The sequence below is a fragment of the Emydura macquarii genome, unplaced genomic scaffold, assembly GCF_026122565.2.
Source record: "Emydura macquarii macquarii isolate MOO-44397 ecotype Brisbane River unplaced genomic scaffold, CSIRO-AGI_Emac_v2 contig_318, whole genome shotgun sequence".
In the NCBI taxonomy this organism is placed as follows: Eukaryota; Metazoa; Chordata; order Testudines; family Chelidae; genus Emydura; species Emydura macquarii.
The window spans coordinates 9,133,301-9,160,403 of NW_027130455.1; the positions used below are offsets into that span (position 1 = coordinate 9,133,301).

Genomic DNA, 27,103 nt, shown 5'->3' on the forward strand with positions numbered 1-27,103 from the left:
ATGAGCCTCTGCTTCATCTATTGACAGGCTGTAAATAGATCCAGGTAGAAGGTGTGTTATTTGGGTATCAACTGGAATGCTTCTTATTCCCAGTTGTCAGCTGATGGCTTAGCCAGTCCGCTCTGGCATTCTGTATCCTCTTTATGTGGATGAACCGGAAAGAAGCTAGAGAACCTTCTGCCCACAAAAGAACCTGCGTCATTCTGGCAATTAGAACTCAAAGCTACTGGTGCCCTCTTGCTGATTTCAACATCCTCTTCTCTGACTGAACCAGGAAATGGTTCCTTTCTCAGGTGGCCCCTGACGTTGAGGAGAGTCAGCCTGAGCATTGTTATCTCTAGGAAGTTGGTGTTCTGGAGACTCTCTGACTTTACCCATGATCCCTGTGTGCTGTGGTTCCCCAAGCATTCATGGGCAGCAAATAGGGATTTAGACAGTGCCGGTAGAATCCTACTATCACATAAGCTTTTTGTTTCAAACATGGTTCTGAATCACTATAGATTATGTCCTCCCTTCCCTCTGCATCTCTCACTGAGAAGTTCCAGGCTTTACCAGGAAACTGGAGGTGCATTTCTGTGCAGTCTTGCAAGTGTGTGTTTGTTGGGGGTGGGGGGTTCTCTGTGCAAGAAACTAAGAGACACAGGCGCTGCACGTAAATCTGGATGCGTGAAACTGGGTTCTGACACACCTTGGAGATTAGCACCAATATCTTGCTGAATGAGACTCTTCTGTATATGGAAGATTGGCCACCTTCCTTGTATCTGTTTTGAAACTTAACTATGTGATCATCTGTGAAGGAATCAGGGATTTTTTTTTTAAAGATGACTGAGACCTATGTTCCTAAAGCATGGAGAGTGTCTTTTGGGTTGCTGGCTCCTTGTCATGGTGCTCTTAAAAGAGTACCACCGAAAAACAGATATATATGACTTTCTAGACGGAATTAGCCTGGCTAATGTTATCATCAAAACCTTCATGAACTTCCTTGCTGCAGACAGGCGGAATGAAAGGGTTTTATAATGCTAGAGGCAATTTCCAAAGATGAACCAGAGAAACTGCTAATTGCAGGGCCTGATGGATATGTATACTCTGGCGCTCGTAAGGAAATGTGGCATGCTTTTTATCTTTCCTTTTGCATTTTCTTCTGTTTCCATTCTGTATTTTTTACTTTATGACTAGAGGGAGAAATGTAGAAAATAGAAGGTGTAAGAGCCCCTTGTGTCCCTCCTTTGCTGAGAAGTAAGTAAAAATGAAAACAGGCATGTATTCCTGTAAAAGACCATATTTTCCTCTGGTAAAAGGGGAAAGCATGGCAGACTTCTATGCAAATCATTCTATTACCCACTGATGTGGACAGAGAGAAACTCTAGAGCTTTTCCCCTTTGAAGAGGATTGGACCAAGGTAGTGAGTTGGACATACTCCTGAGCAATCCCCGGTTGCTGAGGACGGTCAAGTCCCAGGCACAGAAGAAGACTACAGTGAGTTTAGGGAGGTATCTACATAGGAGACCAGGCTGATGTGGGGGGATTTCTCAGCCCTTTCCCCTGGCAGACTCAGGCAGAGCGTGTCTGGTTCAGCCGCTCAGCAGGTCCTCAGAGACAGAGCATCTCTGGGTCTTCAGGTTCTCTCATATGGCCTGCTTTGTCATGATGTGGAGGGCAGGAGAAAAGGAGTTTGGTAGGTGCTTCTAATTGAGGGAGCAGAGCCCCAAAATAATATTTGTCCCCAAGGGATGGGGAGGAGGGAATCTTACTTGGTGCTGGCCCAAATCAGTTATAAAACCTAGGATGCTAAAAGAAAAATGGGACAACTGAACATCTGCTCTATTTGCAGTGCCTGAGACACAACGATGGTAAGGGAATGGACAGACTCCAGGAAGAGTCCCACGGAAGAGTCTAAACTGCCTCTGGCATTTGCAGAAAGAGAGATACAGCCCAAATTTCTCAGAGTCTGAGAGAGGCCAGGATTGGAAATTTAGGTTTCTGGTTCTGACAGATATAAAATAAATCTATATGCTGATAAAACAGGTACCAAGTACTCTGAATTCAGCTCCAGTATTCAGTTAAAACACGGCATATTTTAGAACTATTACTAACACAACAGGCAAAGTAAGACTTCATATGTAGCAGATTATCTTAGAAAGAGAAGGACGCTGCAGAGATATATTGAATTTCAGCAAAGTAGCTGTTAGCAGCAAATCCAAGGCGTGACTCTCCTGAGAAGCTGAGGACAGGGCAGAAAAGTAAGGTGTATTTAAAAAAGAAAAAGGAAATATTTTACACAGTTCTCACAGCAGATTATTCAAAGGAGGCTGGGGAATCACATGTTTTGGCACTCAGTGAAAATTGGTGCAATGTGATTTGCACGGGAAAGAGTTTACATTACTATTAGTCAGGGATCCTGAAATTACTAGAATTTAAGCACAATGGGTAGGAAGGTCCTGCTCTGGCTTTAAAAGAAGCCTGTCCTTTTAAAGGCCTACATCAGGAGTAGGAGGAAGGGATGGAGAGAGACCTATTGGGAGAGTGTCAGAAGGATTTTGTGCAACATGCTACTCAAGCAACAATCAGCACCGTGCAGCTCAGCTAATGCGGTTAAAGTAGCACACTAATTATCATACCACTCCCATGAGCAGTGCAAAGGGGAGAAAGAGACAGAGACAGAGGGAGGGCTCAGTTTACATGGGAACAAAAAAGAATTTCAACTATCTTGGAGCTTCTATTACACTGAAAATGAGATTCTTATCAATCAGTGATTAAATATAACAAAAACTGAGAAAATAGGCTTTTGAGTACAAAGCCTTCACAATGCAATGCTGTTGACTCTACGTGAATGGACAAGTATACTGAATACCTGCTGAAAACAGAAGTTAACCATTATTGACTAGAATGGTCCAAATAGAATGCAGCCTCCTATGTGAGGCGGTGAATTCAAAATTAAACACACAGGCAAGTGGATATCAGGGAAAAAAATAACTGAAGGGAAACCATTGTTCTGGGAGATTCTGGTTCTCATTTATTTTCTGAAGCCAGTAAAGATAAAGGTTGAACCCCAAACTCTGGGTCAAATCAGGCTCTTGCATAAGCCTGCAGGGCTCCTGTTGACTTTGCTGTGAGATGTGCGTGGAGATTCAGGTGCAAAATTCGGGTCGGGTAAGATTGCTGCCATCTTTTAGTGTTGCTCACAAACAGCTGTCGGGAATCATCAGTCCCACTCAGCTTCCTGTAGGGGAACTGACACTGATTAGAAACAGCTACATTAATTTAAACATAAAATATTTAGATTGTAAGCTCTTTGGGGCAGAGGCCATCTTTTTGTTCTTTGTTTGTACCTCACCTAGGACAATGGGGTCCTGATTCATGCCTAGTGCTACAAGGCACTACTGCAGTAGAAATACTACTACTACTAACGTAGATGGCCACAGCTGCTGACTAGGGGATCGACCCTGCAATGTATTGAGAGGTGCTGAGTGCTCAGAACTCCTATTAAAGTCAACGGAAGTTAGGTGTTCAACACCTCTTGGTACTGGCTCAACATCTTGCAGCACTCTAGAGCCTTTAGGGACAATGTTAGGATATTTTTTTAAAATAAACGAAAACCAATTTTTAAAATTATTTAAACTATTCTAACTGTAAGTGCCATATTAAATTACAAACTAAGGGCTCTAACTGTGCATGTGCTTCATCAGCCTCTGTTTGGGAGGCAGACATGTTCAGCATCGTTATGAGGAGGTGCTGGAACAGGAATAAGTATAATGACGTGTAAGAATGTAGCAGGAAAGCAGCGGCATTCTCTCACACTTGAAATTGAGAACATTATAATGAGAGTGGTGGAATTCACTGAGAAAAAGACAACACAAGATGAAGGACAGAGAAGTCCAACAAGAAGTTTGAGTTCAAAAAGTGACAATAAGTCAATAAAGGAGGGGGTGTCTCTCTCCTTGGGAGGATAGTTAGGGTCAGAAAGAAGAAGGGAATGTAAACATGATGCTAATAAACTTCTCATATTGTGCTAAAACAATCAAAGAATGCAAGGAAGAGAGTAGGAGATGTGTTTTGTTCTTCTCAAAGGGCTAACAGGAACCCAAGAGGACAATGCCAGCATTGGGTTTAGTTTTAATGTGGCTGGCATCTCAGACCCAGCTATAGATACATGAGCAGTTTCCCTTCCTGATCTGCACAAATTGGCAGTTAAGGACAGAAACTGAGGTACAGAGCTGTTAAGTGAGTTGTCCAAAGCCACACAAATAAATCAGTGGCAGAGTTGGAACATAACTCAGGAATGCTGACTCCTGTTCCAACTGCTAAGCAACACTCTTTCTTCCCTCTTTTTCTGATATCCACATACATACTGTATTTGCCTTTGCATTTAAAGTATCACCACTGTCATGCCTTCTCCTGCCTTCCACCAATCATGCTTGCTTTTCCTTCCCCCACCTTTATAAGCAATGTTATGGAAGGCAAAGTAGGCAATTTTGTGCTTGAAATCTCACATCTAAACTTATTTCTCGTTTTCAGCTTGCATTCAAGATAATCTTTTTGGTGGCTCCATTTGCAACCCACATGCCGACACTGCTCACTCCTATTTTTTTTTTTTCCATTTCACATTTTAAACGGATGGCATTGAACGGCAAAATGTTTAAATTCTCTCGTTTTTTTCCGGTCTTTGTTAAATTGTGAAAAATCCATGAATAAAGGAATAATAATTGGATACGATAAAAGCTGTCATAAAAAAGAATGTATCAAGTCCATCCTGTCACAGGCACTTATGAAAGATGTAATATAATTTGCTTCAAAGAACTTGCATTAAAAAAAAAAAAAAAAAAGGCAGCTTGGATAGTTGTATTTGAGCAAATGTGTTTGCACTAAGGGTACCTTCTGTTGAACAGTTCTGCCCACAAGCTGTCTGTAGAATATAGAACATCTCTCGAGCATGCTTGCCACCTTGAAGCAGGGCAGTCGGAAGCAGAAAAAAAGAACAGAATGCAGAAAAAGGTGAAGAAAAGAGAGAAATGAGGGACAGCAAATCTAAGTACCATAAATACATTTAGAAATGAGATTAGCAAAGTATGACAATAGAATTTAAATGACAGACAACATTCAGATTGCAGTAAATAACATACTATGAAAAAAAAAACCAATCCAGCCATACAGCGCTTTCTTTTCAGCTTAGCTAACAAAAGCGTGAGTATTATTAATTATTATTATTATTAAATTAGGCATTTTCATATCAGCATTTCACGTGTTTTTAATTTGGATGATAATTCACTGTTAGTTTTCTCACTCTCAAAACCACACATCCGAAGGTGTTTTTCTTGGTACTTATTCACAGCACTGAGTTCAAACTTACCAACTACATCAAACCATAAAGGTATGTTAGCGGGTTGCACAGAGACCACTCCCACAATTTCCGTCACTCTATCGCTTTCCATGACAGTGAAGTTGTAGAAGGGCTCATCAAAAGTCAGTGGTACAGGCGAGGGTACAGGTTTTTTAATCCACTCAATATGGAGGCGCGCAGTCGAAGACTTCTGGGGTCGTCCATTGTCCACTGCTTTTATCTGTTACACACAGAGAGAACAGATGTGGTGGCTTAATATGCTGCTCTGTCAGTGAGTCTTGAGTATACTTCTCCCACCAAAATAAAGATGGGCTTATTCTGTGGAAAATTTCAACAAAAATGGGGTGGGGGGAAGTCATTTTTGTCAAAATTTTTCATGTAAAAGTTTGATCTTTCCGTGAAAATCAAAACCCAAAATCTTTTGATTTGGAAATGCTGCTGGCCTCTTGAAAGTTGTGTTTTGGGGACCTCATGCTCCCAGTATCTTCTTTTGTCTCCCTGGATGGACTACAACCCCAGCATGCACTACAGTTATGCAGCATGCCTCCTCCTGAGGAGGGAGGCAGTTGTATCATGGCCATGTACCCTGGCCATGATGAATCATGGGAGACATAGCCCAGCAATGGAGGACAATGGGGACATGAGGAAACTGAACTATAATCCTTCCTGAGGAACTGTGACAAGATATCTGAATCAAAATATTTCAGTTTTTAGCCTAAATATGTAGGTTTTCTGTAGTTTCACAGAGGTAAGGTCTGAAGGGATGCCTGTGTATCAAAGGCCACTAAATTTCACCCCAAATCAAAAATTTCTGCAGAAAGCAAACAATTTTCACTTATTAAAATCTCAGGCTACGGCTACACTGACAGCGGCAAAGTCGCCGCCATCAGATTGATTTCTCTGGATCGACTGAGCGGTCAGTGAAGACCCACTCAGTCGATCCAGAAGTCGACGTACTAAGACCACCTTCACAAGTGGCGCAGCGCTGCGTCGACGGGAACATGGTTCCCGTCAGCGCAGTGCAGAGAAGATAGTGCGCAGAAAAGAAGCCGAGACGTTGACGGGAGTTACGCAAGTTTTTTGCATAGCTTGCTTAACTCCCGTCAACTGCCACCGAATCTCGGAGGTAAGTGTAGAGAGGGTCTCATTCAGTTGAAAACTCAATTTTCTGTTTAAAAAAAAAAGGTTTGATTAAATAAATAAATAAATGGCCTGCCCCAATACCTGAGACTGAATTCAAGTGTAAAGAGATTGTCACTGCTTATTCGTCTTCTCTGCAGTTTTGAGGCAGCGAGGGGAATTTGATAAAATAAAATTGTGTTGGGTTTGAAGCAATACTTGCTATGCAATAGGGATACAAACCACTACAACAGGCACTGCCAAACAACACTGGCAGTATTATAGGAATGTCTGAACTCACAGAACAAATACTGAATACAGAAGGCTTTCAGCACGGTAGATCATGATAACTTCGATATCTTATATAGGTTCTCTTCACCTGTAGCTGAACTCCATGGATTTTACATCTGCTGCAATTTATGTGAGATATCGGGTATTAATATTTTGTGATTGAAACAGAGGGAAAAGGCATGATGGAATTCACATTAATGAGATGTAAAAGTTTACATCTGGTTGCCATGCTAGTGCTAAAAAGACAGGTAAGAACTCAGCTTTCTAACAGTATATGGCATTTGTTTCCAGTCCAATAATTCACACTTTTAACCTGTTATTGGTGCCTGTGTCTAACAGAGCTTTATTGATACTGGTCCAGAATTGGACTAGTGTATTTTCATTATCTTCTCTAGAAGACTTTTCTAAATGTAATAGGCTTTCACCATCAGAAGGTTTGACCTGAGTTCTATTCCTGGCTTTGCCACTAACCTACTGGGTGACCTTTGACAAGTCACTACACCACTCTGTGCCTCATTTTCTCCATCTGTAAAATGGAGATAATGATATTTACCTTAGCATTTTAAGACCTGCCGATGAGAAGCGATACATTAGAGGTAAGTATTATTATTCATAATCTTCCCAAAGTTTCCCTTAGTTTCACCTCATTACTCCTATTTCCAGACTAAATAATTCCTATATCCTGCTGTTTACACTGTTGTTGTTGTTGTTATTATTTTCATCGTTATTTGTATTACTGTATTCCTACTCGGAGATCCAGACTGAGAGCAAACTTAACGTTGCCAGGCACTGTACAAACACAATTATGATCTATGACATGACACATACATGGACCAAAGTTATGTTAGCCTTTTTTGCTATCATGCTTGGGCTGCAGAAATATTAATTTTCTGTATGCTATCACCCTCCAGTCTCTTATAGCACTATGTTTTGGACTATTTCAACCCATTTTCCAAAATGATTACTTTCTTCCTTTGTTTCAATTTCTCTAGAACTATTTATATTGTGTGTCTGCCCTCAGTGTTCACAATTCCTCCCAACGTAGTGTTAATTCTTATTATTTATATTATGCTATCGATGTGCATGGTGCTTGACAAGCCTGATCCTTGCCTGGAATAGTTTACAATCTAGAGGCTTGTCCATACCAAGCACTGGTGCGTGGCAAGTTGGGGTGTAAATCTACAGCACTTAACCTCTTACGCGCTAACTGGTGGCGTGGAAGCTGTGGCCATGCACTAAAAATTCCATAGTGCACTTTGATCTACTGCTGCTTCAAACTACAGTAGATCAAAGCATACTTCAGTACTTTTAGTGTAAGGCAGCAGGGTTCACATAGTGACTTTTTAATGTGCAGCAGGCTATAGGGCTGTTGATTTACAGCACAGTAACGTTCCATATAGGCAAGCCCTATGGGTAGAAAAAGACATTGGATGACAAACATTTGGGTAAGAGAAGGGCAGATGTGGGTTGCAAATCTAATTTCACGGAGGGGGCTTTGGTCACTTATGCCAAAATCCTGAGAGCTCGGCTAGTTTTCCTTTATTTTAGTGTGTTTGAATGATACGCTATAGGAGATATTAATAAATATATATGACGATAGCATCAATTAATGTGATTAACATGCTTTTTAAAAAGCTGGCAGTATTTGCCTGAAATATCTTCTCCTGTTAGCCAGTATTGATCTTGCTGGGAAATAGATGAAGGGGGTCTGGTGAATTGTAGCATGTGGTTTGTTACTTGGCTTGGATTTAAGGGAGATGAGCTCTTTAGAGAGAGAAGATCAAGGCTGTATCCTGAGCAATACTATGGTAGGAATCCTAGTGGGAACTCGGCCTGGGGAGAAGATTTGAACTGAACTTTACATTTTTCTATTTTTACTATTAATCAAGCTAATTCCCAGGAAGTGAGTGAGACCTGGCTCGCAGTGTGATTTGGAAGGGAGCTGCTCACAGAGCTGTTTACGCTGACTCCTAGATCACTGATGAAGATGTGAAATAAGATGGGATGAAACATCGATTCATGTGACGCAGTACTAGACACCTGTGCCCACTCAATACTTTGCTGTTTATCATTATCCTTTATTCAAGTGCCTACCGGCAATCATTGTCAGCCACACAAGGGTGTTTCAATATATATGGATTTATGGAGTTCATATGCCACTACATTTCATTCTATCAAAAAATACCACACATCTCTTGCCTCCCTCAGGCTTGGTTTGCACACAGTTTTTGTACCCCATAACTGTTTTGGTTAGGACTGTAATTTTTTTTTAACAAAATAGTAATTCAAGTGCAGCCCTTAGTGTGGATGAAGATACATCGGTATAAAGGTGCCTCACACCAATATAGACTATATCTCTTCACTTACAAGCATAAGCTATACTATGCTAAGTATTTTTATACTGGTATAACTGCATCCACACTAAGGGGATTGTATTCTTTTAACTTATTGTATTACGTATGTATGTATTCTTTTAACTTAAAGCGATACAACTACTGTGTGTGTATACAAGCCCTCAGCCTTCAATTTTTTCCCTTACATTAGAAAAACAAACTGATGCTTTGAAGATATACCATTTGAACAACCTGAGAAGAACTAACTATATGCCATAGCATGAAAACAGTCAAGGTAAAAAGAGCTCATTTCTTTATCTATAGTTATGTATGAAGACTGGATTTCTTAATGGGTTAAGGTTTTATATATAACTCCTAAGTTAAACATAAATGTGATGTTATTTATGCAAAATTTTAAAAACAGGTATCAATTCTTGAAACATCAAATGGTGAGTGTTTATTCTGGTTAATGAATCCTTACTGTTAAAATGTCATAATTTCCTGCTGTGAATTGCTTTCTGGAAGAAACCATCCCGGTTTTAGGGTCAATAAAAAATTTCCCATCATCATTTCCATCCACGATGCTGTAGGAAATTTCTGCATTCGGTCCTTCATCTTTGTCAAATGCAAAAGCTCTGTAGATTGGCTCCCCTCTTTTCCTGCGGTCCCTCTCAGGCAACTTGATCTGATAGACTTTCTCTGGAAACTGAGGCTTGTTATCATTTTCATCCAGAACTTGAACCACCACCCAAACAGTAGATTGCTTGGGAGAGACACCTCCATCCGTGACAGTTACCTGGATCAAATACATACATAAGAAGAATTATGCAATCTAAATCTAATGCAACTTTGTAAATGGGTGGAATGACCCACATGGAAAAATAACTCTGACAATCAGCAAGGTCTTCCCTTTAAGGCATGAAGTTTATAACAAAAAATCCAACAAGTTCACATAAGCAAAAAAGAGAGTAAACAGAAAATTCCCCAGCTGCAGGTTCAACTCAGAACCTAGCGCCCCAGGTGTAGAAATCTATTACTTTTTCCAAAACACATTCTCCTGCCTCTGTCTCTCAAATAGCCTCTGAATAGTGATACAAAAAGAGAGCGAAACTGAACTGGAATTAACCACTTGCTCACTAGTGGATTAGGTGGGGCCCTTGCACCACTGCATAGTTTTTTTTTGTTTTTTTTTTAAGAAGTTTCCTAAATCATACAAGGAAGAAGAGATGTGGTTTCTTTATAGCATTTATGACAAATTTAACATATTTCTTCTTAAATTCTGAAAGGATCACTGCCATTTTTTCATTCATTACCCACAATCTGACGGCTCATTAATCCCATGATTTATATGGCTGCAATGGAAACAGAGATACATATATCAATTTAACAAAACCAGAGACATACTTAATAAAAATTCCTGAAGCATTGTGTAAACTATGCAGCAAGCTGACAGTAATAAATAAGCACTGTAATCTGAGGGGAAAAAAGAGTTAATTAGGAATTTAGCAGAGATTTAAAATCACAGAACCATAGACGGTTAGGGTTGGAAGGGACCTCAGGAGGTCATCTAGTCCAACCCCCTGCTCAAAGCAGGACCAATCCCAACTAAATCATCAGATTTAAAACAAGATTACTAATAATTTTAACTATGAAATATTGTGGAAATGAAATGATCCAAAATCAGCAAGAACTCAAGAGATTTAGTGATACTCCTTATTTTTAATAAAATCAGTCAAGTTTCCCCGCATCTTTCAAGTACAATTGTAACAAGTTAAGTAATAAGGCAGAAAGAGACTTCTGTCTGCATGAAAAAAGCTTGGATTCACTTTCAACTAAATTTGCTAACATGCCAATTCCCACAATAGCAATTTTCAATGGTGGTCAGCCAAGATATTACATACTTTCTAGTCTGGCTGTGCCGATCATTCACAGGGATGGCTCTTGCTGGTTAGCTGCTCAGTGGGTTATTTTCAATTAAATGTCTTTTTTTTTTTTCTCCTTACAAAACAAAGTCGCATCTACCAATCTTCAAAGAAAGCAAAATGATTCTGGAAATCCTATCCTCTGACATTGGTTGCTGCCCGCAATTAGAAACCTAGTTTTAGAGTAACGCTGAAGTGGTCTTGGGATCAGCAGCACGAGCACAGCATTTTCTAGGAAGGAGGCAAGCTGCTTTTTTCTCCCCTTGCCTGTTTCAAACCACACTTTTTAAAATTGAAACTGTGGAAAGTGCTGGATTGACAGATGTAGAGACTCAAACCCTCTATTTACAGACAATACAGCAATGTAAGATTCCCCAAATCATCCAATCACTTCTTTGGAGAGAGGGACTTGCTCTACGAGTTTCAGCCTCTCTCTTCAGAGACTGTCAACTTGGGTGCCAATTAGTACTGGTTAGGATTGCAATCTCGTGATGCGTACACCTGTCTCCTGAGAACTCGACTGAGACCATCATTGTATTTCTCACAAGCCACTACACTGCCATATGTCAGTCACTACCGGAAACGGCAACAACCTAGAGGTGAAAGACTCATTGCTCATTGCCATGAGCTCAGCCAAACAGTTCCTCATCACTGCACTTTTTAAAACAGTATTTATTTTTTTAAAAGGCTGCATGAATGGTTGCTGATGTGCCTCTCCCATCTTGTGAAGTTAACACCTTGGGAAGTAGGAGTTTTTTCACTCAATAAGTCCATGAATGCTAGATCATTTTTAAACAAACAGAAAGCCAATACCCACATTCTATCACTAACCAAAAAAAAGTAAGAAAAAATTTGCCACAGTGCAGTGTGATCCTGTCATACTTCTGCTCTCTTGCTGCAGAGCAAGACAGGTAGTCAGCATAAGCAAAAGTTATCAAAGAAATTCTATTCCAGGACTTCTGCTGATACTATAGATAAAATAATCTATAATACTGGAAGTACAGCATGGATGTAACATATCAAAACAAAAGGAGCCATCGTAATTTCAACACCAATCAAAATACAGTGTAATACTATTTATTATTTCTACAGTGTCCCTAATACACAAAAAATGCCAAAGTGAGAGGGAAAATACTGTTGTTTGCATAATGGAATATGACACAACTACCAGGGAAAGATACGTCTTTGAAGCTTCCAGAGGAGCCCTTCAAACAATGGGATACAAATAAAAACGTGACAACTATCATAGTGTAAAAACATTATAGGCAGGACTGGTAGCACAGCCTATTAAGATCACCTGATACTTCTATAATAAGACCCTGTTTTCACTTGCTTATGACTATGCCAAATTTTAGAATCATAGAAGATTAGAGTTGGAAGGGACCTCAGGAGGTCATCTAGTCCAACCCCCTGCTCAAAGCAGGACTAACCTCAGCTAAATCATCCCAGCCAGGGTTTTGTCAAGCCACAACTTAAAAACCTCTAAAGATGGAGATTCCACCACCTCCATAAGTAACCCATTCTAGTGCTTCACCACCTTCCTAGTGAAAATCTTTTTCCTAATATCCAACCTAAACCTCCCCCACTGCAACTTGAGACCATTGCTTCTTGTTCCGTCATCTACTACCATTGAGAAAAGCCTAGTTCCATCCTCCCTGGAACCCCCTTTCAGGTAGTTAAAGGCTCCTATCAAATCCCCCCTCATTCTTCTCTTTTGCAGATCAAACAAGCCTAGTTCCCTCAGTTTCTCCTCATAAGTCTTGTGCTCCAGCCCCCTAATCACTTTTGTTGCCCTCCGCTGTACTCTCTCCAACTTGTCCACATCCTTTTTGTAGTGGGAGGCCTCAAACTGGACCCAATACTCCAAATGTGGCCTCACCAATGACGAATAGAGGGGAAAAATCACTTTCCTCGATCAGCTGGCAACACGCCTACTAATGCAGCCCAATATGCTATTAGCCTTCTTGGCAACCAGGGCACACTGCTGACTCATATCCAGCTTCTTATCCACTGTAACCCCCAGGTCCTTTTCTGCAGAACTGCAAAAAAAGGCATTGATTACCTTAGCTTTCTCCACATCCTCTGTCACTTGGTTTTCTCCCCCATTCTGTAAGGGGCACACACTTTCCCTAATCTTCCTCTTCTTGATAACATGCCTGTAGAAACCCTTCTTGTTCCCCTTCATGTCCCTTGCTAGCTGCAACTCCAGTTGCGCTTTGGCCTTCCTGATTTCATTCCTGCATGTTCGAGCAGTATTTTTATAATCTTCCCTAGTCATCTGACCAAGCTTCCTCTTCTTGTGAGCTTCTTTTCTGCGTTTAAGCTCACCAAAGACTTCTTTGTTAAGCTAAGCTAGACGCTACCATATTTGCTATTCTTTCTGCACATCGGAATGGTTTGTTCCTGCGCCTTCAATAAGGTTTCTTTAAAATATAGCCAGCTCTCTTTTAACTGTTTGGGTTGAAGTTTCCAAGCCAGGTGTCTGTCTGAAGCTGAATGTTTTATATTGTTGTTGTTGATTGTGTGTGGGTGTTTTTTTTTTTCTTTTTGGAAAGATTTCAGCCAAAATGGTCCAGCGGTTTCTGAGAACAAGGCTAAGGAAAATATGTTGTTTTGTGCATGTTAAAAAATTCTGGGGACCTTTTCTTGGAGAAGCTCTAGTGTCCCATGCTTTGGAGCGGCGATGTGTCAGTTGGTAAAGCCTTTGCGTCAGGGATGGGCCTTTTGCTGACCCCCTGAAAATCTGCCTGAATTTGGCCAAGTTTATTTAGTCTTTGGAAAATCACAGCTCACACATGATCAGTAGAAACTTAGATTTTAGCAACTAAATACCCAGAAGACTCCACACACTTGGGCATGCCTGAGCTTGGGGCTGAGCAAGACTTTCTCTATAACTGCAGCAGGCTGTGACTGGTCTGGGCAGCTAAACTGAATGCAAATCTCACCTCTGCTCTCAATGCCCCCGATGCCTGTGCAACCTTATTTTGTCCCCCCCTTCTGCATATGCATTATGATACAGTCTTTAATTACATGATCATATCCTATTTTTTCATAGGATCCCTGTCCCATTCATTGTATAGAATGGCCCTTCTTTGGAGATGAATCAGGTCTGTGTGATGAAGAAGACTGTCTGTCGGACCCCTGACTCATTTGTTGCAGAAGCTGGAAGATCTGTAGTGAGCGACACAGGGTTTGCATGAAGAGAAAAAACACGGTAAGGTAGCTGAATGCTGCCCTGGAGAACTGGATTCTATCCTTGCCTCTGCCACAGAGTATCCATGTGATGCTGGGCCAGTCACCTAATCCAAACTTTTTATAAATGGTAATTAATTGTGTGCTCCTTATTTCCTGGATGACTGACTGCACTGAGCAACTGAAGACTATAGGAGTTGAGCACATAAAGTGCTGTATCACCAAGCCCTATGCATTTCACACCGGGCACCCAACATTACTGGATACTTTTGACTTTAATCTCTCTGTACCTCAGTTCCCCTGTGTAAAATGGGGATAATAATATCCCCTCATCTCACAGAGATATTGTAAAAATACATTCATTAATATTTGTGAAAAACTCAGATTACATAACAATGAGACCTAGAGAAAGGCCATGAGGAAGAGGGTGCATCTGTCATCAGAACAGGGTTGGAATAGTGTGCAGTGGGCCACAAACTGAACAGTAAGGAGAGAACAAAACACTGCTTGTGTAAGCACTGCCCAGTGTCTGCACTGAACGAGACAGGGGGTAAAATGTGCGCAGTGAGTTTTTTTCCCTTAGAGAGTCTCACGCTCGCCGCTCCCCGAATATATTCTGCGCATTGCCCATTTGAGAATCTTTTTTTTAATGTCGTTTTTTTGTGAATACCGATAGATAAAATGTAGATATGGATTTATCAGACAGCAGTGATTTTGGGGCTAATTCTATGTTTTGAAGTTTATGCAGAATCCAAACTTGCATCTCACCCTCTTTTCTCTCTTTTTTTTTTTTTTTTTAAATCAAAAAAGAGAATTTTCCACTCCGTTACATTTACAAAAATAGCTTCTCCTATTAGGAAAGCATTGGTACAGGCTCTAAAATTAAAAGCATATTGTAATTGCTTCTGAAATATAATTAAAACCCTTTGTTTTAGTCTCTACTGACTGAATTCAGTCTCCAAATTTGGAACAAAAAACATTTCAAAGTAGAATTGAATTTTCTATGGAATTTTTGCAGTAAAATATTTTGTAACTCTGTATTGAAAATCTTTTAGAATGTTCCCTTTCTGAAAGAATGGTTACTTACCTTGTAACTTGTTCTTCGAGATGTGTTGCTTATGTCCATTCCCAATTTAGGGGTGTGTGCATAACACATGCACCGATGCTGGAAAACTTTTCCCTTAGTGGTACCCATACAAGCTGGCTCTACCGCTTCCTGCAGGGGTGGGCACATGCGCCCACATATATTTGCTGCCAGCTCCTCCTCCCTCTTAGTTCCTTCTTGCTGGAACTCTGACTGAGGGGAAGGAGGGTAGGTGTGGAATGGACATGAGCAACACATCTCGAAGAACAAGAGTTACGAGGAAAGTAACCATTCTTTCTTCAAGTGCTTGCTCATGTCTGACTCACCAGCAGTGAGGTGAGTAGTGACACTTGGAGCACCACTCTACTGAAGCCAGCATCATCCCGAGCTTTCTGTGTCGAGGCACAGTGAGATGTGAAAGTATGTACTGATGACCAGGTAGCTGCTCTGCAGATATCCTGAATGGGGACATGTGCTTAGAAAGCTGCGGATGAAGCCTGTGCCGTCATTGAGCGAGTGTTAAGGATGCCAGGGCGTGACTCCGGCCTGCTCACAACAGGCCCAGATACAGGCCATAATCCACTTTGAGATTCGCTGCGAGGACATGAGCAGTCCTTTCATTTGATCCGCAACCGCAATGAACAGTTATGTTGAGTGACGAAAGGGTTTGGTTCTGTCGATGTAAAACACCAAAGCCTGCCTCACATCAAGAGTGAGCAACCGCCTCCCTTCACTGGAGTTGTGAGGCTTGGGATAGAAGACTGGAAGGAATATATCCTGTTTGAGGCGAAAGTGAGAGACTACCATAGGCAAAAATGCGGGCGTAGTTGGACCTTGTCCTTATAAAACACTGTGTAGGGGGGCTCTGAGGTTAATGCTCTGATCTCCGAGACCCATCTTGTGGATGTAATGGCCACCAGGAAAGCGACCTTCCAGGAAAAAAACATAAGAGGGCACGAGGCCAGGGGCTCACAGGGAGGCCCCATGAGTCTAGAGAGTACCAAATTCAGATCCCCCTGAGGAGAGGAGTCTCTTGTTGGTGGGAAAATCCTTTCCAGCCCTTTAAGGAATCTGACTGTCATCTCGTTTGAGAAAATTGTTTTACCTTCCACCAGAGGGTGGAAAGCAGATATAGCTGTTCCATGAACCTTAATGGAAGAAAAGGCCAGTCCCCCCTGCTTCAAATGGAGCAGATAATCTATCATCATTGGGATTGACATCTCCATTGGGGAGATACCATGCTCGGCTGCCCAGCAGGTGAAGCATTTCCACTTATCCCTATAAACTGATTTGGTAGAAGGTTTCCTGCTCTTTAAGAGCACTCTTTGGACTTGGGTTGAGCAGGTCTGTTCCTCACGACTCAGCCACGGAGCATCCATGCCATCAGATATAGGGAGGCCAGTTCCAGATGGAGTAGGCGGCCTTGGTCTTGGACAGGAGGTCCAGTCACAACGGAAGGATTCACTGTCTGGGCCCCACTAGTTCCAGGAGCGTTCTGAACCAATGCTGACGGGGCCAAGCTGGGGCTACTTCAGCAGGACTTTCTGAATCAGAGGTATTGGCGGGAAGGCATACATGAGGCTCCCTGACCAGGAGAGGAGGAAGGCGTTAGTGATGGAGCCCGCGCTGAGACCTTGACAGGAACAGAACTGATGGCACTTTCTTTTGTCCCTGGTGGCGAAGAGATCCCCTTGGGGATTGCCCCAACTTTGGAAGATGTAAGTCGCCACTTCCAGATGGAGGGACCACTCATGGTGAAAGTAAAAGGACCTGCTGAGTGCGCCAAAGAATTGTTGAGACCCAGGAGATGCACCGCTATCAGGTGAATGTAGTGACTGATGCATAAGTCCGAGAAATGCATGGGCTGGTGACTGGGCCTCTCGCCCGCCTGTTGATATAGTATACTGAGGCCATATTGTCCGTGAGTATCTGCACTACCCTGTTAGAGAGATGAGGCAGGAAGATTGTGCAGGTCAGGCAAATTGCCCTGAGCTACCTGACACTGATGTGCAATGCCAGATCCCTTGACGTCCATATTCCCTGGATTCTTAGGGAACCCAAGTGAGCTCCCCATCCCGAATCTGAGGCATCGGAGATCAGTGTAACTGAGAACTGGAGTGTCTTGAAGGGCATTCCCGCGAGCACTTGATGCAGTCTTGTCCACCACATCAAAGAGGTAAGTATATGCGGAGGGACCGTAAGTATCTTGTCCAGTTGATGTCTAGCTGGAGACTATACCGAAGCCAGCCACATCTGAAGAGGCCTGAGGTGCAGTCTGGCATGTCGAATCACATAAGTACAGGCCGCCATGTGGCCTAGCAGGCTGAGGCACATCTTCGCCATAGTGAGAGGGTGGGCCAAAATGCGAGCTATCAACACCGTCATTGTCCGGAACCTTTCCTCCAGAAGGAAAGCCCTGGCCTTGGTAGCGTCCAGCATAGCTCCGATAAACTCTATTCTTTGTACCGGGACTAATGTTGATTTTTGTTTATTTATTAGGAGGCCTAGTGCTTGGCAAACATTCCTGGAGGTTGTGATGCTGACCTGGACTTGAGACCTTGACCTACCTCGGATGAGCCAATCGTCCAGGTCAGGGAAAACCTGCACTCCCTTCTTTCAGAAGTAGGCTGCCACCACCGACATGCATTTGGTGAAGACCTCTGGTGTGGTTGAGAGGCCAAAGTGGAGCACTGCAAATTGGTAATGGTGATCTCCTACCATAAACCATAGGAACCTCCTGTGACTAAGGAACATGGAAATGTGAAAATAGGCGTCCTTTAAATCGAAGGCAGCATACCCAGGATCCAGGGAAGGAATAATGGTGGCTGGCGTAACCATCAGAAAGCTAAAGTTTCGCAGGTACCTCTTGAGGCGCCTTACGTTCAGGATGGGCCTCAGGCCTCCCTTAGCCTTTGGACTCAGGAAATAATAGGAATAAAAACCTCGACCCCTATAGGTCCTGGGGAACCTCTTCCACTGCACACACCTGCAAGAGTGCTTGCACCTCCTGAGCGAGGAGTTGCTCATGAAAGGGGTCCCTGAAGAGGGACAGGGAAGGAGAGTGGGAAGGCGGGAGAGAGGCAAACTGGAGGGTGCAACCAATAGTCACTGAGCACCCATCTGTCCGATGTTACAGTGACCCAGGCTGGGAGAAAATGGGCTCAACAGGAAGAGAACAAAGGGGAGGTTGGATTCATGGGTGGAACTGGTAGGTCACCCTCGGGCACACCTTGAGAAGGTTTGCTTTCTGCCTCAATTCTGGCAGCTGGAGCCAGGTTGAGGGGCAGCAGATTATGAGCAGCTCTGGTATCTTTTGTATTTGTGTCTTTACTGTTTCTTTTATATGTGTCCCTGCGGGAATTGTCCCCAAACTGCTGCTGGTGCTTGAAGTGCCTCCTGGATGAGGATGGGGTATGTAGGCCAAGGGACAGCAATGTCAACCTCGAGTCCTTCATACCATGCAGCCTAGAATCTGTCTGTTTGGCAAAGAGGGCTGTGCCATCAAAGGGGAGGTCCTGGATCAATTGTTGGACCTCTGACAGAAGACCGAGGACTGCAGCCATGAAGCCCATCTCATCAATAATGCCGAAGTCATGGTTCTGGCTGCCGAGTCCGCTGCATCGGAGGCAGCTTGCAAAGATGCTCTGGCCACCCTTCTCCCTTCCTCTAGGATGTGTGTGGCAGCAAGTCTGTAAACTTTTCTAGCAACTGCCAGGTATTAAAAGGATATCTGCCACTCCAGCACACCAATGTTACCGACTTCTCTAATGTACTCACTTTCCATTCAACATTACTATAATCCTCAATGCAAACATCAAACAGTTGAAAATCCCATTGCAAGGTAATGTTGAGATCCCCTCACAAAACCAAGAAAACTTCTCTGCAATTTCCTTGGAAAAATGGAAATATCTTGTATTTTTCTGCAACTTTACAATGGCTCTAGGGATTATTAATCCAGGCTGTGCTGAGCTATATCAATTCATAGGAAAATTTATCCATGCTTACCTGAAAATTTCCTTTCTTTGAGCAACAGCTTGGGAGCAAAATCAAATCTGCCGGTCACTGGCACTAGCAGAACGCCCTGCCTCCTAGAATAGCATAATTGAAATCTACTTTCCTAAATTAGAGATTGTGTTCCTCAATATACACAAATTCTCCTACTGTAGAGTATGGTGAATCCCACGTAATGACAACAAACTCAAAACCATGCATGTCAATTTTCACCTCTATTCTGGATGATCCATTTTGCCTCCAGGATAAGCCACATCTGTTCACTTTAATGCTTAAAGGAAATTTTCAGGTAAGTATGAATACATTTCCCTATTCCTCTTTATGCTAAGGTCCGCATATCCATTACAATGCAATTTTCATAACAATGCGCCTCCAGGGTGGGGAACAGGTTCATCCTTTAATTATGGACATCCAAAACAAGATAGATCATATATAACTAGTTCCTCTGTCTTCCTGTGAGCACTAAGATGTGGAGAAGACTTCTGCCAAAAGAAAGAAAATGGCACCGGCCATTTGGATGACCAATATACAGAATTTAGTGAACTAATGACTGTCTAGCAGATCTCAATACAGGAGACATGCCAACTCTGTCCTGAGATTGCCAGTGCCCCTAAGAACAGGATTTGCTGCTTAACTGAAGGAGGATTGTCCTAATTACAATTAGGAACTTATTTAGATATTTCAGCTGTGGCCCTGCTCTGCTTGTCCCTAATTCTCGGAGGCTAGAAATAGGAGGGTAAGTGGTTGCAATGGTCCCATCTGGAGACGATGGATGATTTCATTCAGGTCGTGGCCTTTCTATGTGTTGCTGAGACTGGGAATGGGACAAATCTGTTCCTGAAACTCTTGCACAGTTCCACAGGTACTCTCTTTGGGCAATGTTCAGTGACCTCATTTGATCAAAGCTAGAGATAGCCAATTAGCTCCCAAATCGAGAGACCGTGCCACCAACCAGGGGTCTAGCTCCATGGGGAGAGAAGCTGTTACAGAGGTGGCAGGAGAGGGAGGAAGGTGGACCCAAGGGCCCCTTAATCAAACTTTCTGGCATTGGCAGTGTCTGTGCTGCATTCAGTGCCCTCCATCTGCAACCCATGGGAAAGGGGAGGAGAGGAGGCAGCTGAGCTCCTTAGTCAGAGGCAAGGCTGCAGGCATGGGCTGTAGGGTTATCCATGCAATCTTCCTCATGCAGAGAGGGGGCTGATTATCCTGGAGCCAGTTATTTTCCAGTCCTTCCTAGCTCTTTTCCTGCTAGAGGTGGGGGAGCTGAGGTGATCCCACCCAGACTGGGCTGTGAAGGGAACTGCCTTCTACAGGCATGGAAGCAGAAGACACAGTCCTTTCCTTTGGCATCTCTGGTTTTCTGGGCCGAGCTCACTCCCTGGGGCCTGCAAAGGCCCCAGCTGCTGCAAACACCTCAGACAGGGAAACAGAGCTGAGGGGACAATTAAATGAAGCCACAGGATATGGCTGGGAATTAGATAGACTGTACTCAACAGAACTGTTAGCCTCAACATTTGAAATAAAGTTTGGAATTTCTCCCTGCAGCAGGGAGATCTGGCTGAGCTGCCTCCCTTGTGGAGGCAGAAAAAAATGGAGGCGAGTTCAAGAGGCAGGGCATTCTCCTCCTGCCACTGACTACTTGGTGCGGTTCTGCCTGCAAGATCCAAACACACTGAAGTATCCACTGGAACTGATCTGTGGACGTTAGCGCGAGGAAGAAATGTAAGATTCGGAAGGCAGAAGCATTGCAAGAAAAGTCAAAGAGAGTGAAATACAGTGGGCCTACACTTCAGAGAAAGACTGCAATAGTTACAGGAGTGTCATTAAAAGCAATACCCAGAATGCTTAGTGGCAATAGCATAAATACCATCAAAATGCTCTTCTGAATTAGTGTGTGTGAAAAGTGTGGTTGGTTATTGTGTATCTCACTGAACAATTAAAGTGTCTGAGCGCTTTAGGGAACTCTAGGACAATTTTTGTAAAATGTGTGATATTACTATACTAAATGTAGGGCTTATTGACTAAAATATCAATGCACAATGGATCAAAGAGATATTGGAAGTAAAACAGACATGAGGTGAGAAGCTCTTTAGTTCACTTAATCTAATGCAAATTAGTGCTGTCCTGAAAAACACAAAGGACTCCAACACTTATTTTAAAAAGACTGCCAGCAGGGGCATACACAAGAGTGTGTGTGTGTGTGTGGAGGGGGGGGATATGTAGGGGCAGGGGTACAGAACTCCTCCAGCCCCAGGGGCTGGAAGAACAAGATCCTGTCAGGGCCAGGGTGTGTGTGTGTGGGGGGGGGGGGGGGGGGGGAGGAGAGCAAGAGCTGGGGGCTGAGGCGAGGGGTGGGGGAAGGAAGAATGAGCTCCAGCCGGGGAGGATGAACGGATGAGGGCACAGAATGTGTCCTTCCAAAAGGAGTCAAATGTAAATTTCTGCGCACGCCCCTGACTGCCAGTTATAGCAATGGGACTCATTCCTGCTTCACTCCCACTGAAGAACTGCTAATCTGGTACTCTTACGTTTTCAGTCATGAAAATTAATCACTCACTTTGGCTAAATATGATAAATGAGTAATTTACAATTCAGTTTTAACAACAGACTATTACAGACACAAACACTCTAGGCAACTGAGTAGAAAAGCCACCGGCTTCAAGCCACATCCAAGCTGGAAAAGGAACACAACAACATTTTACAATTCAAAACTAAAGATTAAATTGTCAGATAGTTTCAAGGCCCTAATGACAAGTATTGCCTAAAAAAAAGTTCCAGAAAATTTACTAAGAAGAAAGCTTTTGTTACAGAAAAAAAATGAAAATAGTTATTTGGCTTGGAAATAAACATTCCCCATTTCCCCTGCAGTATTTTCAATCCAAACATTAGAGGACTGTATTAAGAAAAGTCTGGATGATTTCAAATCAAGACTGAATGCCTTTCTGGAAAATATGCTTTAGTCGAACACAAGTTATTGGGCTTAATACTAGAGTAATTGGGTGAAATTCTATGACGTACGTTATACAGGAAGTCAGAATAGGTGATCTTCAGCCCAGGACACTAACTCAAAGCACCACCAGATCCTGCCATAACAACAGATTCAAAACTTGCAGACATATCTCCACTGCTAAAATGATCAACATCCTGCATAATGCACCTTTCAAGATCAATGGGCCCTACACATATCTACTGCGACATATGGTGTATCTCACCCATCAACTATGTGAGTGAAACAAGACAATCACTCTTGAATGAACTCACAAAAAAAAAAAAATGATAGAAGACAAAAACAACTGATCACCCATGGACAAACACTTTTCACAAAATGATCACTCTATATCTGACCTCTCAGTACAGTCCTCAAAGAAAACCTGCACAACACCTTCAAAAGATGAGCCTGGAAGCTTAAATTCATCATTTTGCCATACAAAAATCATGGACTCAATAGTGATGCTGATTTTATGTCTCATTACAACCATCAGTAACCCACTTAACCTCTTTTGTCCTGTTTCTGAAAAGGTGTTAATTGCCCACTTCATCTTCAATAGTCTTTTGCAACATGTGTTAACTCCTTATGCTTAACAATCTGTTGCAACTTGCATTTAGCTGTGACACTTTTTGATTATCTATTCCAGAGCTGAAGAAGAGCTCTGTGTAGCTCAAAACCTTGGACCAGAAGTTGGTCCAATAAAAGATATCATTCCCTTGCCCATTTTGTCTCTCTAATATCCTGGAATCAACATACGTACAGCATCACTCCAACAAAAGTTAAACAGATAAGTTTATTTTATTGGTCTAGAGTTTGAAAGTCTAAAAAGTAAACAAGGGGAATAAATAATGAAAAGCAAATCTGATTTGCATTTTAGTTGAAATAATCTAAATTATTAATAGTAATAGAGCAAAGGATTTTTATATTATATAAAAAAAATGACAAAGTTCAGAGGTTCAATACACTTGGAGACGCTGTCAATCTTTGTGTGTGAAGTTGTATTTACTGCATTCTGAAATGGATAAGTGTAAAGCCTCTCCATGAACATCTCATGACAGCACAGCAGTCTGCTACATGTCAAGAGAAAATCCTACCTATCATCTCTCATTTGCTATTAAGCTGCCAGTGCGCGAAATGTCAGACTCCACTGTCCATTTGTGGAGTTTTCAAACACGTATGTCCATGCTTTTTCCCATGCTGCCCTATAGGCTTAGTAGGTACGCCTTGTAAACATCCATAAAGCTGCTATTCTCCTTCAAATCCCAACTCAAAACTTTCCTTTGCTGAGTTGCCTACGTAAAATGTAAACGTAAAACTTTCGTTTGCAGAGTTGCCTACTTAAACTGTTGTATATTGATCCCCTTACAAGGGCAATGGACTTAATATATGTGAACAGTCCAGGAAGGAGCCGGACAGTGCAGAACACGTTTTGGGGGAAAATCTGGGCCTGGGAGTGTGCTGGGGTCACCCTGCAAGTGGTAGCCAAGGCTGGTGGAAGCCGCAGGGTATGACCTGCATGCTGTTTGAGAGAGGCGCAGGTGAGGGCTACAGCAGCAAAGCATCATGAGGCAACAAGTTTGCAGGGCAGGGGTGACACAGCCCCTCGCTGATCTGGATTGCACACCAGAATGTCATAGATACACATCTAAGAAAATAATTAGGAAGTGAGTTGTAATCTTCACCATGACTTGTCTCAATAGATCAGGTTTAATTATAAAAACGCTCAGTAGCATATAATTCATTAACTGTAGATAAACCACATAATCAAAATTGCAAACAGCAGCTGTATGAGTGGTCATGGTAGGAATCGTGTCTTTAACATGCACAGCAAACCTTATGTGGTTTCTTGACACTGTACGGTTACTTGGGTTCATGTGAGAGAATGTTCTTGTGTCAGCTCACAAGATGCCATGTGTTTCTCTAGGATACAAGTGACAACTAAAGGGGAGCCTAGATGAACTGTTTGCATAACTCTGCATGTCACCTTTTCTGTTAAACAAACCTTCTCTCACTGGTGCCATGTTCTTCTACCAACCAGAGGACACCTGATGACAATGGTGCTAACAAAGAGTAGCTGAGCAGTTTAGAAGACAACATGGGCCTCGTAGACCTGAAAGGTTGCCAGATACAAGTGGGCTCTAACTGAAATGGGTAAGAACATGTACATGATTAACAAGCATTTGTGATATGCTAAGAAAGGTGCAATAGAACCAAACCTGAAGTGCCTCCCAGGAGATGCTGAAGACTTTCAGCTCTCACTGGCCTTAAGAACAGGTGACTTGCACGCTGAAATCATTGAGAGTTGATGCATCTTTGTAAGAAAGAACAAGGGGCCCGGAGCAGAAATTGGCACCCAATGACCCTTTGTGCTAACAATCAGGTTTTATAAGAAAAAATAAGGAACCAAATACAGTACAAATTCGAAGGTTTTCCCTAATTTCTAAACTAAATCTATCTTGCCACAAACTGAGCTGATTACTTCTTGTTCTACAATTGATGACTTGGAGAACAATTTGTCACTGTCCTCTTTACAACAGTCCTGAGCATATTTGAAGACTATTATCATGTCCCCCCTCAGCCTATTCTTCTCTAGCCTAAACATCCCAATTCTTCCAACCATTCTTCACAGGGCATGCTTTCTAAACCTCTCATCATCAATTGTATTGCTGTCTTCTGGAGGACTCTCTGCAAATTGCTCAGTTCTTAAAGAATTAATGTTGACAATTAACAGGCATCTATCTATGGTATTTATCTGGCCCCTATTACCATTGTATCTGAGAGTCTCACAATCTTGAATGTACTCAACCTCACTACACCACTGTGAGGTAGAGAAGTACTATTATCCTTATTTTACACATGAGGAATTTAAACACAGGGAGGGGTTAAGGCCCAGATTTTAACCTAGTTAGCTGTTGCTATGCTTAGCATTCCACCACCTAGCACATTAGGAGTCTCAGGACCACTGACTTTCAATGAGACTTAGGTTCCTAAGGGCTTGATCTACAAAAGGGACTTGGACGCAGTGCTGCAATGCCCAACTTTAGGCGTCCAGGGGCCTAGTGGAATCCACAGCCCCGAGTTAGATGCCCAGGCTCCCTAGGCAACACATGGGGACAGTTCAGTGCGTAAGAATGCAATTCTCAAATGCCAGCAGGCTGAACTGGGAGCTCCCTAAGCTAGCCAATAGGAAATGCTAAGGGGAAGGGTGCAGCCAAAGTTAGGTGCCTCACAGTGGCGTACCGAGGTGGAGGTGAGAGGGAGCAAAGCCCTCAGGTGCTGGCCTAGGGCGGGGGGGTGCCGGGCCAGCCCTTCATGACGCACAGGGGGCGAGGGGAGCAGGAGGCCACCCAACCCGAGCCGGCGCTGGGCTGTAGAGCTGGAGCAGGAGAGGCGAGCACCGCACAGCAGGTAAGTGCGGGGGGAGGTGGGGCCTATCCCCTGCACAGGAGGAGGTAAGTGGAGTGTCATCCCCCCCCGCCCCCCCGAAGGTACAGATCTCCCCCCTCACGGAAGCTGGGGGGTGGCACTGTCTGGTGGGAGGCAGGAATCCCTCCTGCCCTGCATGTGGCCTGGGGGGGGACGCAAATGCAGGCTTGGCCCCCAGGCGCCAGAGACCAACAGTATGTCATCGGTGCCTCAGGCCAGTTTGGAGGACGGCACCTCCCTGCACTCAGGATTCACAGCTGTTAACCTACCTGGGAATTAGGCAGCCTAAGCCAACTCAGCCCTTAATCAAGGGAAAACAAACATGGAACAGGAAGAGGTGGTGCCCCTCTTATACCCTATAGCCCAGTGATTAGAGCACTCACCCAGGCTATGAGAGATCTGGGTTCAAATCATTCTCTTCCTGCTGTGGAGCAGGAACTTGAACCCAGGTCTCCCACCCCCCACTGGGCTATGGGACGGGGTGTGTGTATCCCTCTCTGTCTCTCCTGTTGAAGCTGTTCTGCTTTGTACAAAATACTTAAATGGTCATTGGGCCAGACAGAGAGTGAGACTGACTCTATTGCCAGTGGTTAGGGCACCCACCTGGGGGACACAGCTTCCAGCCCTTACTCCAGTGAATAATTATTTACACAAACTTTTGTTGACCTTTTTCATGATCTCTGATACTATTTCCCTTGAAGAAATGTTCAGGTTTTACCCACCTATGGTAAGTGTAAGGTCTGTCTGCAGTCCAGTAGTTCCTTTCCAAACGTACTTAAGGGAGCATCTATTTTAGCCATCTGTGATTCTTCCCTCTCTCAGGCTGAGGAAGACTTGTGATCAAATATTAATATTGAGAGCTGTTCTTCTATATCCTTGCCTAGCTCCACTTTTGCAGATAATAGTCTCCTTCAAAACTCTTATCTCTACACTTCAGAAAATAGAGCAGCTCCCAGCCTGACACCTCTTAAAATCCTTATGCCTGCAGAGGCATGCATCAACTACTAAGATCATCACATTACCATTCTTTTAAGAGACTCATCTACACTTCATCTTCTATTCATAAAACTTGCTTGATTCCAATCTTCACGATCAGCAAGAACTAAACATCTTTTTCCATGTTTCCTTAAAATTACGATGATCACTATTCAATTCTCCCTTTCACGCAGGCTAGCGTAATCTCTCCACTCCCATTTAGAACAATGCCTCCAGGAACTAAGACATAAGACTTTATTACCACTGCGATGGAGTGTTCACCCCACCCCAGTCCAATTAGCCACAGGCTGCACCTGGAGGGGAGCTAAAATACAAAGAGGCTTAATTAGGGATGAAGTTCCCCTGGGCAGAAACAAGCAGAGCATCTATAAAGCCAGCAGTTGCAGTCACAGTCCCTGATAC

The 27,103-nt window shown here is 43.0% G+C and overlaps 1 protein-coding gene across 8 annotated transcripts in view; it reads right to left on the bottom strand.

The window, feature by feature from the left end:
* The window catches only part of FAT3 (FAT atypical cadherin 3), a 532,268-nt gene that overhangs the window by 130,117 nt on the left and 375,048 nt on the right, over positions 1-27,103 (bottom strand). For 7 of the 8 annotated variants that reach the window (XM_067568394.1, XM_067568392.1, XM_067568383.1 and 4 more), the window contains exons 5-6: positions 9,563-9,877; positions 5,348-5,558 (exon numbers count right to left, since the gene is read on the bottom strand). In XM_067568394.1, coding sequence (XP_067424495.1) covers positions 5,348-5,558; positions 9,563-9,877 — 526 coding nt within the window. Of the gene's footprint in view, positions 1-3,089; positions 3,221-5,347; positions 5,559-9,562; positions 9,878-27,103 lie in introns of those variants that run through there. The other variant, XM_067568428.1, reaches the window with a different exon arrangement.